The 16,632-nt window shown below is 39.8% G+C and overlaps 1 protein-coding gene across 1 annotated transcript in view; it reads left to right on the top strand.

Moving 5' to 3' along the window:
* The window catches only part of lrba (LPS-responsive vesicle trafficking, beach and anchor containing), a 178,086-nt gene that overhangs the window by 89,305 nt on the left and 72,149 nt on the right, over positions 1-16,632 (top strand). The window contains exons 37-38 of the mRNA XM_070912728.1: positions 10,458-10,582; positions 15,229-15,372. Of these exons, the coding sequence (XP_070768829.1) occupies positions 10,458-10,582; positions 15,229-15,372 (269 nt within the window). The remainder of the gene's footprint in view (positions 1-10,457; positions 10,583-15,228; positions 15,373-16,632) is intronic.

Genomic DNA, 16,632 nt, shown 5'->3' with positions numbered 1-16,632 from the left:
CAATTGTCTACGGCCCAACTCTGCCCAACATCTTCAAACCGCTTGTTATGTCGGACAGTACAATGGCCAAAGATGTTAAATTTTTGGTATAGAGAGGCAGCAAATCCTCACGTTTTAAGAACCTGGAACCAGCAAATGTTTGGCATTTTTCCTTTTATAAACAATTAATCGATTTTCACATTTGTTGTTAAAGCCCCTAAAAACGTATCTTGGTCATTTTTCTATGAAAGTAAATATTCCTTTCTTAATAAGCTACTATCAAAGTTCAAGTTAGGTCTTATTTATTACGACTTTAAAGCGCAAAATCCCAGCTAATCGACCTCATTAAGACTGTGTTGATGACAGTCGCATCAAGATATTCCTAATTCTGGTTGATGCCCTGAAATATCTGACATCAACTTTTCCACAGACAAAAATCAACCTTATAGTAGCAGCACTACTGCTCATTGCACTGTACTCAAAACAGGCCTTGTTAGTTTTGAGCCCCTTCTTCTATATTGCCACTGTATCACCCTCCCAAGTAATCAATTAATTATGCTCTGAACATATCGTGGACTTGTGCTTACTACAGTGAGGACCTTCATGTTCACATAGTATTTATAAAAAAAAAAAAAAAAAAAAGGATTGCATGAGAAACTGCGGCAGCCAAATTCATCTCTACTTGTATGCTTTCATTCCAGACTTAAATCACAATTATGATACATAATACTGAATGTAATGCATGTGTTAAAGCTGAGGTCTGCACAATGTCTGCGCTGCCTTGCGTGTGTGTGTTTTATGGACACACTCTACGTTACGACTGCGCTGGTACTGTGCATGCAGAGCTGAAAAAGGAAATGGGACTCCAGCACGTCAGTGGAGATTATAACCATAGGAAACAAGAACATAACTGTTTAGAGTACATTGACTCTCGGAAATGCACGAGTCGAGAGGCGCAGGAAGACGGAGAAAGAGAGAGGCAGATGGATGGAACAAAGGATGAGAAAGATATTTGTTACTGAAGCATCAAAAGTTGAGATGGCGACAAAGACAAGACGGGCATTTTTCCCCCCACATCCTTTCCTCTAGCTACAGTATATACTAAACCATAGAGATGAGTGATTGCACAAATCTGTATGTAAAAGGTTGAGAGTGTGTCTTGTTTGCTGGATGGAAAACTCTGCAGCTGCTGGTTTATCTGACCATCAGATTGCCTTTGTTGTATTTGGGAATAGAATAAACAGCTGGATCCCCAATCTTTCGTGATTCTGATTTCTACACCAGATTTTCCAATTGGAATTATTTCCACTGTTTACCTTTCTACAGAGCACTTGATTATTATTTGTATTCTAATCACCAAAATTAAGCCAGGATGGCTGTTAAATTGCATTTACAGTAGATCATCTCTGAAATGAACCCTTCTTTACATAGTCCATTACTTTGTACAGTACTTAACTGGTCATTTTAACTGATAATGGCTTTTGGTTTGCTTATAAATACTTGCAGTCTAAACACAAACGTGACCCGATGTACTGTGCAGTGGCAGCTGTAGCAGTCAGCAGCTCCAGTCTCATACGAGGCAGAGACAGTTGTTTCCTTTCGTCCAGGTCCCGACTACTTCAAAACCAATTAGCTGGGGCTCGAGTTCTGGTCATCCATCTGCCTCGATGCAGTCGTAAACATATAGCGTAAACATACTGCACGAAGCAATGCGAGCCTGCCTTCAGTTATGTTCATCTTTGTAAACGACTCTTTGTATCACGCTGGGATCTCCAACACCAAAGTCCTTACACGGGTTTAACGTGAAACCCTCCACCTCGTTAATCATGCGCAGTGACATGTGTCTGGGACAGAAAAGTTGTGACGAGGACAAAAAGGACGTTCTTTAAATCTCTGCGGAGCCTGTTTCAAGTTTGACAGACTTGCGTTCCATCAGTTACATAAAATAACGTGCCACGAAGGCCCTACCGTGCAGTCTGGCTCATGGATATGAATTAGAATATAGCCTTAATGATAACATTTACCTCGACTGTATATACAGTACAGTGGCTGGGGCTGTAAGGAATAGTAACAAAGTGTCATGGTGGAACATATTAACAGCTGATGATGTCCATATGTTAGCATGGTTAAGTGTTGCAGTGTAGACTCAAATAATTACACTCGGTGGATCATTTAAAATGACTACAAAAAGTGGTTAAGTTAAAACTGGTACTTTTAATCATTGTTGTGGCAATTATTAAATTAATTTTCCCCCCCTAAATTTTACATTTAGTTTTGGTACCTCTTGTCGTGTAGCAAACATGTTCATTTGAATTCATTTTAAACTGGATGTTTACAATTTATTATTTAATAGTGGATCTCTTTTGGACTTTTTTTGCTTGTTTGCATGTTCACTTCCACCACTTGTAGTGACAGAAGGTGGACCAATGTAGCCTTTAGCTATCTTGTGTGCTGTGCGGTCAACCGATCATAGCTGCTAATTTATTGGTTATTGTGACAATAAATACACTAAAGAGTCTCAGTTGTAATCCCATTTGTGTGTTTATTTTCCTCATTAAACACAAACGTGAAATACGTTTTTTACCAGATAATTTCTTGTTTTCCAAATGAGCTGAGTTGCTCTGAAAACTTTCCTCGTAACCTTAGCAGCCGCAGAACTAACCTGGGGTCCAAGTATCCACGGTTGTGAACTGGGCTACATAGAAATGTACAGTGATAGGTTGCTTTCGTGTGTCACAGAAACTAGAGGTGAGAATCGACAAGAGGTTTCCAGTTTCACCAATTTATCCTATAACCCATTTACATCTTTTAGATCCTCCTCTTTGTTTTTACACCATCAGTTTTGTCCGTCCCTTCCTGGCAGCTCAGAAATGTAATGGAATCCTTGTTATGAAGAATGAAAGAAGGCCGCCATCCCAGAAAGACCAATTACACCATCCTACCTCCCTGCGCCGCTGCCTCGCTGCTCACAGCCCAGTGTGATTCTGTAGCAACTCTCAGATTTATGAGTTTCATATACCCTTAAGAAAGTATATGGCCTTGGTGGAGCAAGGTCATGATAAAAGGGTGCTGATCAATATCTGAATGAAAAACCATTTGGGAAGTTTTTAGGGCTTTTTTCCCCTCCTTTCTCCCTGGATGCAATATCTGCACAGTATCGATTGTCCGGGGCCAGTAGTTAGTCAAAGGCTATCTCCTTTGACTAACCCCTTTGCAGCGTGTCAGCCCCCCCTCCCCTCTCTGGTGATAGATTGGTATGCTTCCAGCCACTGTAATTACACCATGGGACCAGCGGGTCATTTATTTTGCTACTTTCACCATTTGCCAAAAAAGCGCCTTTATCTTTAGAATCCAGCACTTTCTTGTGCAACCAAAGCAGGAAAAAGGCCACATAAAATACCAGTGTCCCCGGCATAGAGGGTGGAAGACGGAGGATCATCCTGTACTCATAGATCTTCAGCTTGTATTCCTGCTCAAGATTTACTTTACACCCCCATCCCTGTGTCTGAGTTCAAGTTCAGCACCACCCTAAGAGGACAAGACCAGGGGAGTTTTCGATGTGTGCAAGCTCTGTGATGCTAAGAAGTGATATTGAGAATAGATGGACAGATAGAGCGTTGTATTCATTCTGGAGGGATTTTGTGTTAGTTGAAATTTTGCAGATTTTAGCAACAGAAAACAGAATTAGAATGAGAACAAAAAACGGACTTCGAAATGTATTACATACAGTATACGAGCTATTACTATAGAAAGTCTAATTATGCTATAAGCAGCATAAAACTGTATGATCAAGCTAATGTTCTGGTATAATGTCCGATGTCATGAGATGAGAAGCAATATTAAACTATACAAAACTTCCAATATGAACAACATAATCACCAAAATAAAAATGTTTTATTTAAATTGAAGACATTTATCAGGGGTGATGTTTTTTTGTTTATTCTTTTAGATTATTTTCTCGAATGAAGCGATAACTACATGGCCATTATAGTTAGTCAGACTTCTGTTTATATGATCGTCTCAATCACCTTGCAATGGAATTGCTGCACTTGACACAGACAGACACACACACACACACACTGTGCTATAAGTGCTGTATAATGGGCACAGCCATATGATGGAGAGAGGGGAGGAGGTGCTCATGAATAGCAGACAGCTTCGCTAGATGAGATTGCAGAGCCTTATAGCTTCACGGTGAAGCAGGACAGACAACAGACAGTTTACAGAAGGGAGAGGAGACGATGCTTATTTGCTTGTTGTTAAATTATCGGTAAACTCCTTAGTCTACCAAGCAAGATCAATTTAATTTTGACCAATTTTGTGTAGTTTCAAAATCACATTTATGATTTTTTGCTTTTGAAAAAGTTTAAAAATTGTACTGTTTCAAAATTAGTATTTTTGTGAGTTTTTATGCGAGACCCCTCACTGGTTTTGGCTTTTGAGTTGCAAGGTTAAACATGAGCTAATGCTTGTGTCAGAAATGTGAACTTCTTCTCAATCTCCACAATCACTGCTGACCTTGAGCTTCTCCACTGTTTTTCTTTTGCAGTGTGTTGGAAACGTGGGTATGTGTTCAGATTTGTCATACCATTCAAGATCAGCTCTGAAAGCTAGAGGTCAGAAGATTATTACAATGGGCCAGTAATGGCAGAATTATGCAACTCCGGTCCAGTGGATGCCCTCATTACCTCGCAGTAGTGGTGATAAATGGCCTTAAATGCATGTTGTCAAAATCACAGGAAAAATGTGACTCTTCATCAAAAATACAGATGGTACCACTTCACGATGCAGCAGAGGAAGTCTGTATATACTATTTATTATGTAGTTGATGCTTAGATCATTTTAACAAGGCAAGCCATGATGCTATTTTAACATTAAACAATAAAATGAAGTAGAAGTCCTGCAACATTTTTCATTTGATTTGGAAAAAGCTTTTTCACAGCATGTTAAACATTCCTGTCTTTGGTCAATATTTACTACCGTACTAAACACAACACTTTTCCTTTTACCTCCCATGAAATCTGATATAATCATTGTGTAATTGTCTGGCTTTTTGTTGGTGAATTTACATTGAGTGTAATTGCTGCTAATTGGTAGCTGCACACTAAGCTGGTGGTAATTAGGGCTCGATTTGCATTATTTCATTTGGCTGCACTGCATTGTGGGGAGTCGGAGCCTTTTGCCTCCCACCCATGGGAGTACTTTGATCCTCACAAGCCGGTGATGTTGCAGAGATGCAATATCACTCCCTCTTTTTTTTTTTTCAGATCGCTTTTTGAAAGCTCTTGGATAAATTGGAGTTAATTGGGAGGAGTGGTAGGTGCTTATGTTGTCTTGGTAATGAGAGTGTGTGCACTCGTGTGTGCTAGCAGCAAATTCAGTGAAAAGGGACTTAACAAGAGTGTGACGAAAGAAAAGGATGTAAATGTACATGGACTTTGGTTCAGTGTGTGTGAATTCCTTGGCTCATATGTAAGCCAAGATTTAGAATTTTCTTTCTCTTCAATCAAGTGTATACTCTTTTATTAGATATGTTTTTTTTGTTGTTGTTTTTTACAAATTCTTCACCTCAGATCTGATGGTGTTGAATCACTTATTGCACCATATTTAAATTGATAAATTAAATGACTTGATCCTGTGATTAATAATAAGGAGGGGCAAAATTACATGTAGACTGTCATTTAAGGGGATAAGATGGAAATGTTGCGGGGTCTGTGACCCTAACATTACCTCTGGTAAATCTTGTAAACAACATTAGCTGAGGTGAATTAACATACACACATGTAGATGGTCTCCTGTAACCCTCATTGGAGTGGGAAGGATAAGCATTAATGCACATGTAGAAAATCACTTCGGCAAGACTTAATCATGCCAAACAATTTCAGTGGGAAGGTATTTGGTCCTGTTTCATTTTAATTTGAGTCTGGAGATACCATCGAGGTGATCGCTGCCACCGTTTGACAAAGAGCCAGGCTCAAGCAACCAGTCCTCAACATGACAAATCCTCAATCTATTTCTGCCCTCCCGTTTCTTCTAAACACATGGTTTATGCAAATCAAAGCAAAATGATCTTGTGGATAGCAGCAATGTTTGAGCAATTTGAGGGCCACCAATAGGAACTGGCATTAATATAAAATAAGCAAGGAGAGAAATCTCTTCTGCATATGCAGGTCTCATTGACTGTACCCAAATTAATTTAGCAGAAAGGTTATGAATGACTGTTTCTGCCAAAGTGTAGTCGCTTGTGGTGATATATGAAAGCATATTCACTCTGCATGTCCTGCTTGCTATGATAAAGGTCATGTTGTTATTTACATAATATCAAATGCTTTGAAGATGCACTCGTGCAAAAAAAGTAGTATTTTTTTTACCTCTCCATATTCACTCAAGGTAAATTCTACCTTTCCATAAAAGCTGAATTCAAATAAAATAATATAAAATAATCTGGAAGGAAATCAGATGCTTTTCTTATTTTAATATCAGCGTCTAATGTCGGTTTAAAAAAAAACAAAAAAACAACAACTTTTTATTTTCTGAAAATGGAGAAAACCCTGTGATGCATCTGTCTCTGGACAATCCTGTCTGATTGAATATTGATGGATGGCAGTCATTTGTCCATGTCAGCAAACGAACAATTGTGCCATAGAAATGGCAGCGCTATCAAACTTTTAGGACCTGCAGGGAGAATCTATTAACATGTTTAAACTGATAATGATAAGCAGTGGTGGCCCTCATACACAACTACTTAGAAACCCACTAATCACACAAATATACGGTGACTTGGATTGGGTCTTCTTTATTTTAGGGTTTGCTAGATTAGTATTATATTTAAGATGAGATTAAACTTTAGTACCCCCCTAGGGAAATTGGGTTGGTGCAGCTGTAACACAATACAGCAAAGGAAAGAAAAAAATATTGAGACTCATGTCAAAGATTAATGTATAAAAAAAAAAAAAGTGAAGTCTTTTTAATTTGGTTGAAATTGTAACAATAGCATTTTGGCTAACTATCGATACTATACAACGTATATTGTTATGTTCAAATAATGGGATTTCAGTCATCAGCTGTCGTATCATACGGCCATTTACACATTCTTGTAAATAAATGTGCTTCTTGCTTGTGCTTCTCGACAGCGCCCATGTTTCAGGGAATAGTTAATTGTAGAGGACATAGTTCACTTGGTCCTCTGCTTTTCTAAACGCTGTTCTTTCCAAACAAGCATTTCATTAATCCTGAACCAGCTCTCATACTGAACATTTGTTGTGTATGTCACCTAACCATGCCAGATCTACTTGGACGCCTGCTCTGTTTTGATGTAAATGGACAATTTAGTAGCGCAATTGAAATGTTAAAGAGCCCACCAGTAAAATATCTCCTAGCAGCGTGTTGATGGTTTGTGTTGAGTTTATTCAATTGAAGGCATAACTGTTTTGTTAACTGATCAGGGAGAAAGGAGCATCAGGGCCACATAAAAGCAGAAACCTGAGCTCCCCCATTTGTCCTGTGTTGGTAAACTTCCTCAAATTTACAACTCCTGAAGAGCATCCAAATGATGTTTAAAAAAGACGGAGAAAAAAAAGGTAATTACTCTTTACTACCTCACATAAAGCTTTTCTGGACCCTGTTTCATCAGTAGCCAATGTGGTCTACATTAGAAAGGCTTGGTATGGCTCAACAATGCACCCAAACTCAGAGCTTGCATGGAAGGCTTGCAGTGATATATATTTAAATCTTGCTCAGATTTTAAAGAACACACACTCCCTCTGTCAGATTGTCTCTCCCCCACTTTCATCATCAGACAACAGTCACTTCAGGCTTAACGAGCGGGCCTTCCAGACACCTTTTATGACCGAACTAATTACTAATTACACAAGTGGTTGGCGTGAGCCACAGCACAACGCTGGCCCTTTGTTATTTTAATTGTTGTTATTTTGAAGAATGGTGCTTCAGTAAATTCTGCCAAGGATGCCCTAGGAGGATGGATGAGCTCTGAATAATTTATCATCTTTGTGGAAACACACTCGGTGTGTGGTATGGGGGTTGCATAGCGCTGTACATCTCCATTCTTGTTACGGCGGCACTCTCATTGCGGATTGATGACGAGGTATCTTTCATCGTGCGTCCACCTCTTCTAGCACCCCATCATTAGGACTTCCATTGTCGCCTGTTCATGGTGTGCTGGATGAATATGACTGGCAGAGGTGGTCCCCCCCATGCCGTGACTAATTACTCCAGCCAATGGTTCCCCTCTTGATGGATTAATGTGTATTGTGTGAATCGGACAGACCCCCCTCTTCCATGAGATGAGAGACGAGTGTGTCCTGATTCGGAGCTGTGCGCCATGCACAACCTTGATAATTATTTTCATAGATGAATACCATTGCAGGCAGGATGATGAAGTGGCCATTTGCGTTCAGAGACTATCACATGCAAACATGGAGCAGGGTCTTTGTCGCTGGCGAGAAATCTGGTCCTGCACAGACCTGCTTCCCTTGTGTCTTTCCAACTTGCATTCTACACACATCACACACACACACACACACACACACACACACACACACACACACACACACACACACACACACACACACTCTTTCTCTTGATTCACTGCTCTGAATATACAAAATCTATATTCCAATTTATGTCATTTTATAAATGTCTTCTCATACCGTAGTTGTATTCTATGGCCGTCTTCTGTACACAGACTTGAATGCACTCTGCAGAGTGCTTTACATGCAGACTTAAGATATGAGCAGCAGTAATCCAGCCTTTTGAGAAAGTTTTTTTTTTGTCCAGATAAATCAAATAATCAATGGTTTTCATTAGCCAGGACATGCAGGGTTTTAAAGGACTCGCTTGGAAATTGTATTTATTTTCTTGCGCAAAGCTCCTTTCCCTTTTAGAGGCCCCTGTGTGATCATTGGTGTTGGACTGAAGATTTGTGAGGAGCCCCCGGCCAGAGCAGCGTTCAAGAGTAGATCCCATAAAGTATGCTGGGGTTCTCCCGTCATAGCTTCTGCCACTGAAACCATAAACTGTGTCTTCCTACACCTTCACAGGATACACTGCAGCCACGTGTGAATAACCTGATCATTGTTTTGTTTTTATTATTTTAGAAATGTTTCGTATTGTTGGTAAACCTTGGTATGTGGTTCCTGCCACATTAGTTTTGCCTCGTTTTGGTTTTAATCCTCTCAAAAAAGGTTAGTCTGTGAAATAGGGCTCATATATGGTTTGTAGGTAGCATATATTTAAATTTACTGTATATTTCATGAGAGCGTAAATCCCACTGGTCTTATATTCACTTTTCACACAGTACAGCAGAATTATAGACAATTACAGTATTTCATGGACCATGTTAAATAGCTGCAGTGGGTCTCAGGAACATGTAATGGTGACCCAAAAACCAAGAAAAGTAACTCCAGGGCAAGCCTAGACAAGGATTTCCTTACTTCCTACATGTGTCTGTCTATGAGCACATTTAGTCCATGCAAAATTACTATTTGACTTGAGTCAGACAGTCGGGATTTCGTCTCACTGAAGACCCAAGTACGTGTTGTTTTTCCCTCCCCACCTGAGTTGTTAACCATTCAATCATAACATTACATAAACACATGAGCTCTTTTTACATTTTAAAAAGTGGACTGTCTTGCTGACTAATTGACACATGAACTTTGTTGTGGACTAAAATGTTTTTCAAATTAAAAACCGTTTAAACTGGAAAAGAAGAACATTTCTTATGTTAAGTGGAAAATGATTTTCTTACACTTTGTTGAGCCTCCAAGCCATGGGCAATGAATATTTTAGATTATATTTTAATTAAATCACTTTCAAAAATAGAAGTGATAGTTCATTATTGACAGGTTCAGTGTACATTCACAATGCTGTGTGGCAGTGACTCCTCATTAAAAGTTAACACTTTCTTTTCCAGAGAGCAAGATGATTTACTGCTAAAGGGAGATGTAAATTGCAAAGAAAAATGGGTGCTGTAGACATTGATTAATATTGGTAATGCTATCCACCTCCTCCTCTGTGTTTGTAATGGCCTTCTCCTTATCCTGCTAGCCATGAGTCCTGACAAGAGGTATCCTGCTGGGCTTGAAATGAGCCGAGAATGGAAGCACGTGCCTCAAAAGTGTGAGGAAAATATTGTTGTCGTTTGCTCATTCCACTGTGATGTACTCAGTGCGCAGTTCACCTTCTCAAAGAGAGGAGGAGGAAAAAGAAAGCAAAAGAAGGGAACACCTTATCCTCTGAGATGGAGATACTGTCATTGTCAAGGACAGGGATACAATGATTTGGGGTCTAAGCTTGTGCCACAGTGACTGTTTTTAAAGAGTGACTCTAAGGGTTAAAAAAAACCACCAAACACAATGCTGGCTTTATGCATGCTTGCTTGGACAGAGTGCTAATGCTGGGCTGCTATACCATGCTGGCTGGTAATTGCTAACACATGTGCTACCTCTGTCTCGTTGCAGCCGGCCGAGGGAGTTCTGGCGCCTGGACTACTGGGAGGACGATTTAAGGCGGCGACGCCGCTTCATCAGGAACCCCTCCGGATCCACTCACTCAGAGGCTACTCTCAAAGCCGCGGCCGAACACGGTCAGTCCCATCTACCAAGCCCCTGCCTGTTGTTTGCCCTCCCTTTCTTACTCTCTTGGTGGTAGCACCAGGTACAAGGTAATAAAAATTAGTCTTCCCGTTGCAATAAAAGATTTATTGTACCACAAGACGCAGTAAAATAGCACCCTCATTTGAATTTCACAAAGGTAATTTCAGACCCTGCCAGCCATTATGCAAAGCTGACTAATAATCAACCCGAGTCTTAGCATGCTTTACTCAGAAATTCAGTTTTTAACTGAGTGGCTATGAATGAGATGAAATATGAAATGTTCTTCATCCTTTTTTCTTCGCTGCATAACAGTGGCTGATATCAGTGGTAAGTAACATTCATGCTCCCTCTATTTTTTTCCCCCTTATTGAGATTTTTGTGTTTGAATGAATTTTGGGATTCATGTCTTTGATGCTTTCTTTTGCAGGATCATTTGCTAGATTAGAGGTAAACACATTAAAATATACACCGTTTGTAGTCAAAGTTTCAGATATTTTGAGGTGTATAATTACTGTGAATTTGATTTAATTTTAGACAGTAATAAGTTATATTGGTCCCCCTGGATAAATATTATGCTAGCGAAACGCAAATTGCAGTCTACCAAAGATTTTTGTTGAAGAAAGAATCCACTCAAAGCCTCTTAGGATGCTATAACCCAAAGTACAGATTTGTCATTAAAACTACCGACATTGATTAGTTTTTCTTTAGTATTGGAACAGGTCAGATCAATATTTTATTGTTTCTGTGGAGACAGGTGCCGATTTCCAATAAACCTTGTCTGAGAACGATTTAACATTCCCAGCAGTCACTTATAACCACAATATCTAAATGACACATGTCCCTGCATTAACACCAGGAGTCGCATTTCTCTCCTAGAGTGCATGTAATCCCTCATTTCTGCAAAGGTCCAGCACACACCAGGGTTTGCAATCATCGTCATGCTGGGCCTACATTTACCAGCTCAATCAATTACTCTGACCAATAAATGGCCATTTGTGGACCAAAAATGTCCTCAATGTGTCACCTGCAAAAGTCCGCTTAAATGTGACATCATTCCCAAAGACAAATGGCAGGTGTGACAGGAGTCAATAAGAATGTGATCTAAAAGCAATAAGTGTTGGGGATCCCAGGATCCTGGGAGACTTCTGGTCTGCAGTAATGGCTGCAGCGTGGCGGCAGCTGGAGACCGAGGCCCGAGTCCAGCTGGTCGCTGTTCTTCTGCAGCAAGCCCCTGAATTTCGCTTGGTTTCCATCTTAATTCCTCCTCGTTTTCCCCTCAGCTAGCTCCTGACAGAGAACAGACACATCACTTCTGTTCTGTCATTAACTTCTTTTAGCTGATCAAATGTGTCGAAGGCGTTCTGTGAGATGGTTATTCAGGTATTTGGTCTGGTATTCAATTTTATTCTAAACTACTTCAGCTTATGTGCTGCATATATTCATCACTGGGGGAAAAAAAGACAAATTCCTGCAAACAACATTTGGTTTCAAAGTCAAGTCTGTGTAAAAATAGCCAGCAGCCAGTCGTGGCAAGGGTATGCTACCTCAAGAGAGCATATACCGCCTGGCTGAAGTATGGGAATATATCATTAAAATAACTCTCTGACATTGAAGCCTGACGGCATCCATTTTCTGATGTAACCTTTCGTCTTGTTTTAGTCGACCCGACATTTGTTACGGAAGTGCAGCTCAAGATGAGAATGCAGGGCTGAGTTTTCAAACGGAGCACAAAGGTCATATCTGGCTGTAATTATATTCATCAGATGCAGAGGGGCAAATGCAGTCTCACTCCCTAAGAAAATATTTAGTATAAGATCAAGCCTGAATTTACCCTAATTTTCTAGCTACTTGTGGCTGCACTGTTCAAATGTCACGCATGATCATAAAATTAGAAGCAATGGAAAATATTTAGCATTTTTTACTGAGTGATCTATAGTAACAAAGTCGTATTTTTCCTTTTTTAGAATGTATGTCCTCTCCTTTAAACATGGAGAGAAATTTGCATTTCTGCATTAAGGACATGGACAACTGTTATCATTCATACTGCGCCAAGATGATTTCCACAGGAGAGTGTGTGGCTGCCAGTAGGCTTGAGTAGGCTGTTATGTATTTATGGCTGGAAAGAACCATCTTTTCTGGGGATTGATTTGGTCTGGTCCAGGGCCCGTGTACCAGAGGTGGCAGAGTAAATACCTGAAGACTAATGTCTCTGTTCTGGTAATCAATACTCGCCTCATGACCACACTCCTGGCTACGCTCCCGTTAAAAACAAATTTGTTAATTTTGACAATTTAATTGCTGTGACCATGCAAGCCTTGAGTTGTATAAGCAGGTAGTTGAACCTCTCAGTTGGGAAATGGGGTCTTGGAAAAAGTATAACCTGTTGGGATTTATGCACGTTTTCTGCTCGCTGCATGATGAGTGATGAGGTTGAAGTTCCCTGGCAGATTTTTTTGTTAATGTGGCACGCCTGCTCTTTGCATGGATTGTTTATCGTCGTAATCTTTTTGACTTATGCTTTAATTTAAATGACACCCTGAATTTTATTTATTTGATTGTGAGTTTACATCTAAAAAAATCTATTTCTTTTTTCTTTGTCATTGCTATTAATATTACTCATTAACACTTTTAGTTAATTTTAGTTAATTCACTCACACACTTTGATGGTTAAAGTCCCACTGATAAAAGTTTGTTTCATGAGTTTGCATGTTCCACATAAATCCCCAGACACACACACACACACACACATTAAAACCTCAAAGTTGTCAAATTAAAAGAATAAAAAAACAAACAGCATCTACTTCAGCAACAGAAAGACTGGGATATAAGCATGTAGCCTGTCACTTATGTGCCCATTTCTTTCATGTCTGCCTGGTGATAAGTGACATAACTCTGGTCAAAATAACTTTTCTTGTTGTTCTGACAGACTCGGCCAAACAATAAGTCAGCATTATGGTCATTATTTTTGTTGCACTTCTTCTGTGTATATTGTACTGAGTAACTATTAATAACTTGTACTTGAGGGTAATAGAGGGAGCGTTGTTTTGGATCAGCGCAGTCACGAGGTTTAGTTGCATCAGACTGTGTATTTGTAGGGCTTGACAGTTTATGTTTGTAGTACTTGCATATTGGGGTGAGAGTTACTGAGCATGTTTACAGTGAAATGCAAAGAAGTTCAAATGCACCTCTGTTCTTTAAGCTCTTGATAAGTCCCCTGTCCACTTGCTTGGTGTGAATACAATGGCATGTGGTACGTATTAGAGGAGCTGGTAGTAATTTCAGTGCTGCTAACTAAAGAATCCTCCAGGGAGGCTTAATTACAGGAAGACCATTCTAAATATCAGTGAGCTGCATATTTTCCATGACAAGAGATTTTTTATCCCAGCTCTTGTAGCAGTTTAAAAGTATATGGCCACATGGCTGTGCATTTTTAGGAAGTGCAATTGATCTCCCCTCAGGTGTTGTTGAAATAAATCCACTCGGTATGTGTTCACCGGCTCCCTGGATGAAAACTGTGTTGTGTTTATCAGAATGCTGGATTAGAAAATGTGCACAGAAGCAGCGAAAGCTCTCACTATATCGCCAGCTATGTTTACAAAGAGGGAAGACTTGCCAGCTAGCCTTTGTACTGTGGATCCTTCCCATGCACCACTGGGGAATGCAGGGTTCTGTAAATGTTTGCAGATTACCATTTTTCTTAAATAATCCATTTGGAACCTCTTGTCATTTTCAGTTGAAATCAAAATGGACAGTGTGCGACCCTCAATTTTGAATAATGTTTGAATAATCTTTGTGTGAAATGATGTTTTGTTTTGATGTATGTTTTAAGGGCAAAATGCATTCAGGGTTAAGATTTTGTCTTATGTCTGTCTCGTTCTCCTGGTTTTCGGTTTGCCTGTCTGCATGTTGTTCTGCAAGTCTGAAAATGCAACGCAAGTCAGCATTGCTCCTAACCAATGAATCAAGGTTAAACATCAGTGCTGATCGACTTTGCAAATTGTGTTATTGGAGGGTAAATCCACTACACTTTACAGAAGGTCTTTTTTCTGTTGGCTAAACAAAGTTTACACCCATCTTTGGAATTCCACAAAAACAAGATACCATAAAGATAATGTCTTAAAAATACATAACATAAGTATTAAGTAGTTTCAAATCAATGTGTGGGAATAAAATTGTAGATTATACTTACATTTTGATTTTATGTGAGGTTGTAATGATAATCACATTTGAATGGAAAGCCTTCTTTTTATTTACCACTTCACCATTAGCGGCTGCAGCTTCAACTAAGGCAGTGAGGAAAAAGCTCGTACTGAATCTGTGATGTGACGTAAAAATGACTCCTCCTTTGTCATTTTTTTTACCGTTTGTTATGGTTGCTTACTGTATAATTGCTGTTTTTACACTGAAAAGACGTCCGAGTCAGATGTTTTGTTGCAGTTAAAAATAAAATCTGCTCAAACGTGATCATTTAAAGTTTGAAAGCCATTAAACTCCTCACTGAATAAAGTTAAACAGATTTATTGTGTTAACCTACAGTACAATATGAAATAAATGTTACTTCATGCGTAACACTGTATGACCTCATAACTGTAATGTATTAAAGGTAAAATAAAAAGCCCCTTTTCCCCCCCTCCAGCGTCTGAGGAGGATGTTCTCAAAGGCAAGCAGTCCATCAGGAGTCAGGCTCTGGGAAATCAAAACGCGGAGAGTGAGACATTACTTGACGGAGACGATGACACTCTGTCATCCTTAGAGGAGAAGGACCTGGAGAACTTAACAGGTAAAGGAACGAGTCATCCTCTTCATCTCATTCTCACCCCTCCCAGTCCTGCTGCGTTGTTTGTCCTGCAGCCCAGACAAAATAAAGAAATAAGGTCATCTCCCATCATAGGATTTCACTGATTTTCTCATATGACGTTGCTGTTTTGCTTTGATATCACACTTTTTTTTTTTTTAAAGATATCTCGGCATTAATTGTGCGAACGTACAAGGAAAACAGGCTTTTAATGAAAGCCTTAGCCAGCATGATACCTCTGGACAATCTTTTATTATAGCACCACTATCCTAGAGAGGGCTGGTGAAAACACAGTATCTGCAGTTTTCTGTCTGCCACTGGAGGTCTGCTTCACAAACATACACACAGGCCTGAGTAGCAACACTCTAAACATTTTTTTTTTTAAATCCAAGCAGTAGCCGAGTTTATCCCAGGATACTGCTTACCCAGAAATGGGACATTATCTGATTCAAGAAAAGCAGCATTACAGAAATAAAACCTCCCCTGCATGAGCCTATTAGCCTGATCAAACGACCCCAGCACAGCTTTATGTTAAATGTAATCCAACTCACGATGTTGTCAGTTCTTTGTTGCTTTTGATACATGTGCTATTTAAATAATCTTAATTAAATATAATATAGCCGCTAATCGGATTGCAGTGTAATCCGCATTTGTATGTGCAGCTACAGCGCCCACCAGACTAAGCTGCATTAATGGGGCTCACAGCGCTATTAAAATAAGGCAACTGGATCACAATAGGATTAAACGTTGAATCCTGTCTAATAAAGTGATGTGTATACTGCGAGAACTGAGTGGAGATTGTCGGGAGAGGTTCAGCTTCTTCTCTTAAGCAGCTGTCTGCTTCAGGTGTAATTGAATGTCTTTGACTGAATGGAACAAAAAAAAAAATAAAAAAATGTTATTTCAACCCACGGATAACATGTCAGTACTCACGGGGTTCACGAGAGGCAGAGGGATGAATATATATCTGTTTATTCCATCCGTGTGCACGAGTGTGAGGGTGCTCAGGGAAATCAAGCCGGGCTCCGAGCCTCCTCTCTCCGCGGCGCACATCTGCAAATACAATGGCTCATATGCGCAGAGCCGGGCAGGGCTTCCACCCACAGCTCCCCTGAGCCGGCTCCCATTGTCATACTGGCATAAATTAAGATTGATGAGAGATTAAACAGAGCTTCACCCAAACGCCCGCAATCAATGGGTTCTGACTGACAGTCGATTTTCTGACAGTTAACTCAATGTTAACAG

The sequence above is a fragment of the Enoplosus armatus genome, chromosome 2, assembly GCF_043641665.1.
Source record: "Enoplosus armatus isolate fEnoArm2 chromosome 2, fEnoArm2.hap1, whole genome shotgun sequence".
Classification (NCBI taxonomy): Eukaryota; Metazoa; Chordata; class Actinopteri; order Centrarchiformes; family Enoplosidae; genus Enoplosus; species Enoplosus armatus.
The sequence above is the reverse complement of the archived record's forward strand: the minus strand, read 5'-3'. Positions and strand labels throughout refer to the sequence as shown.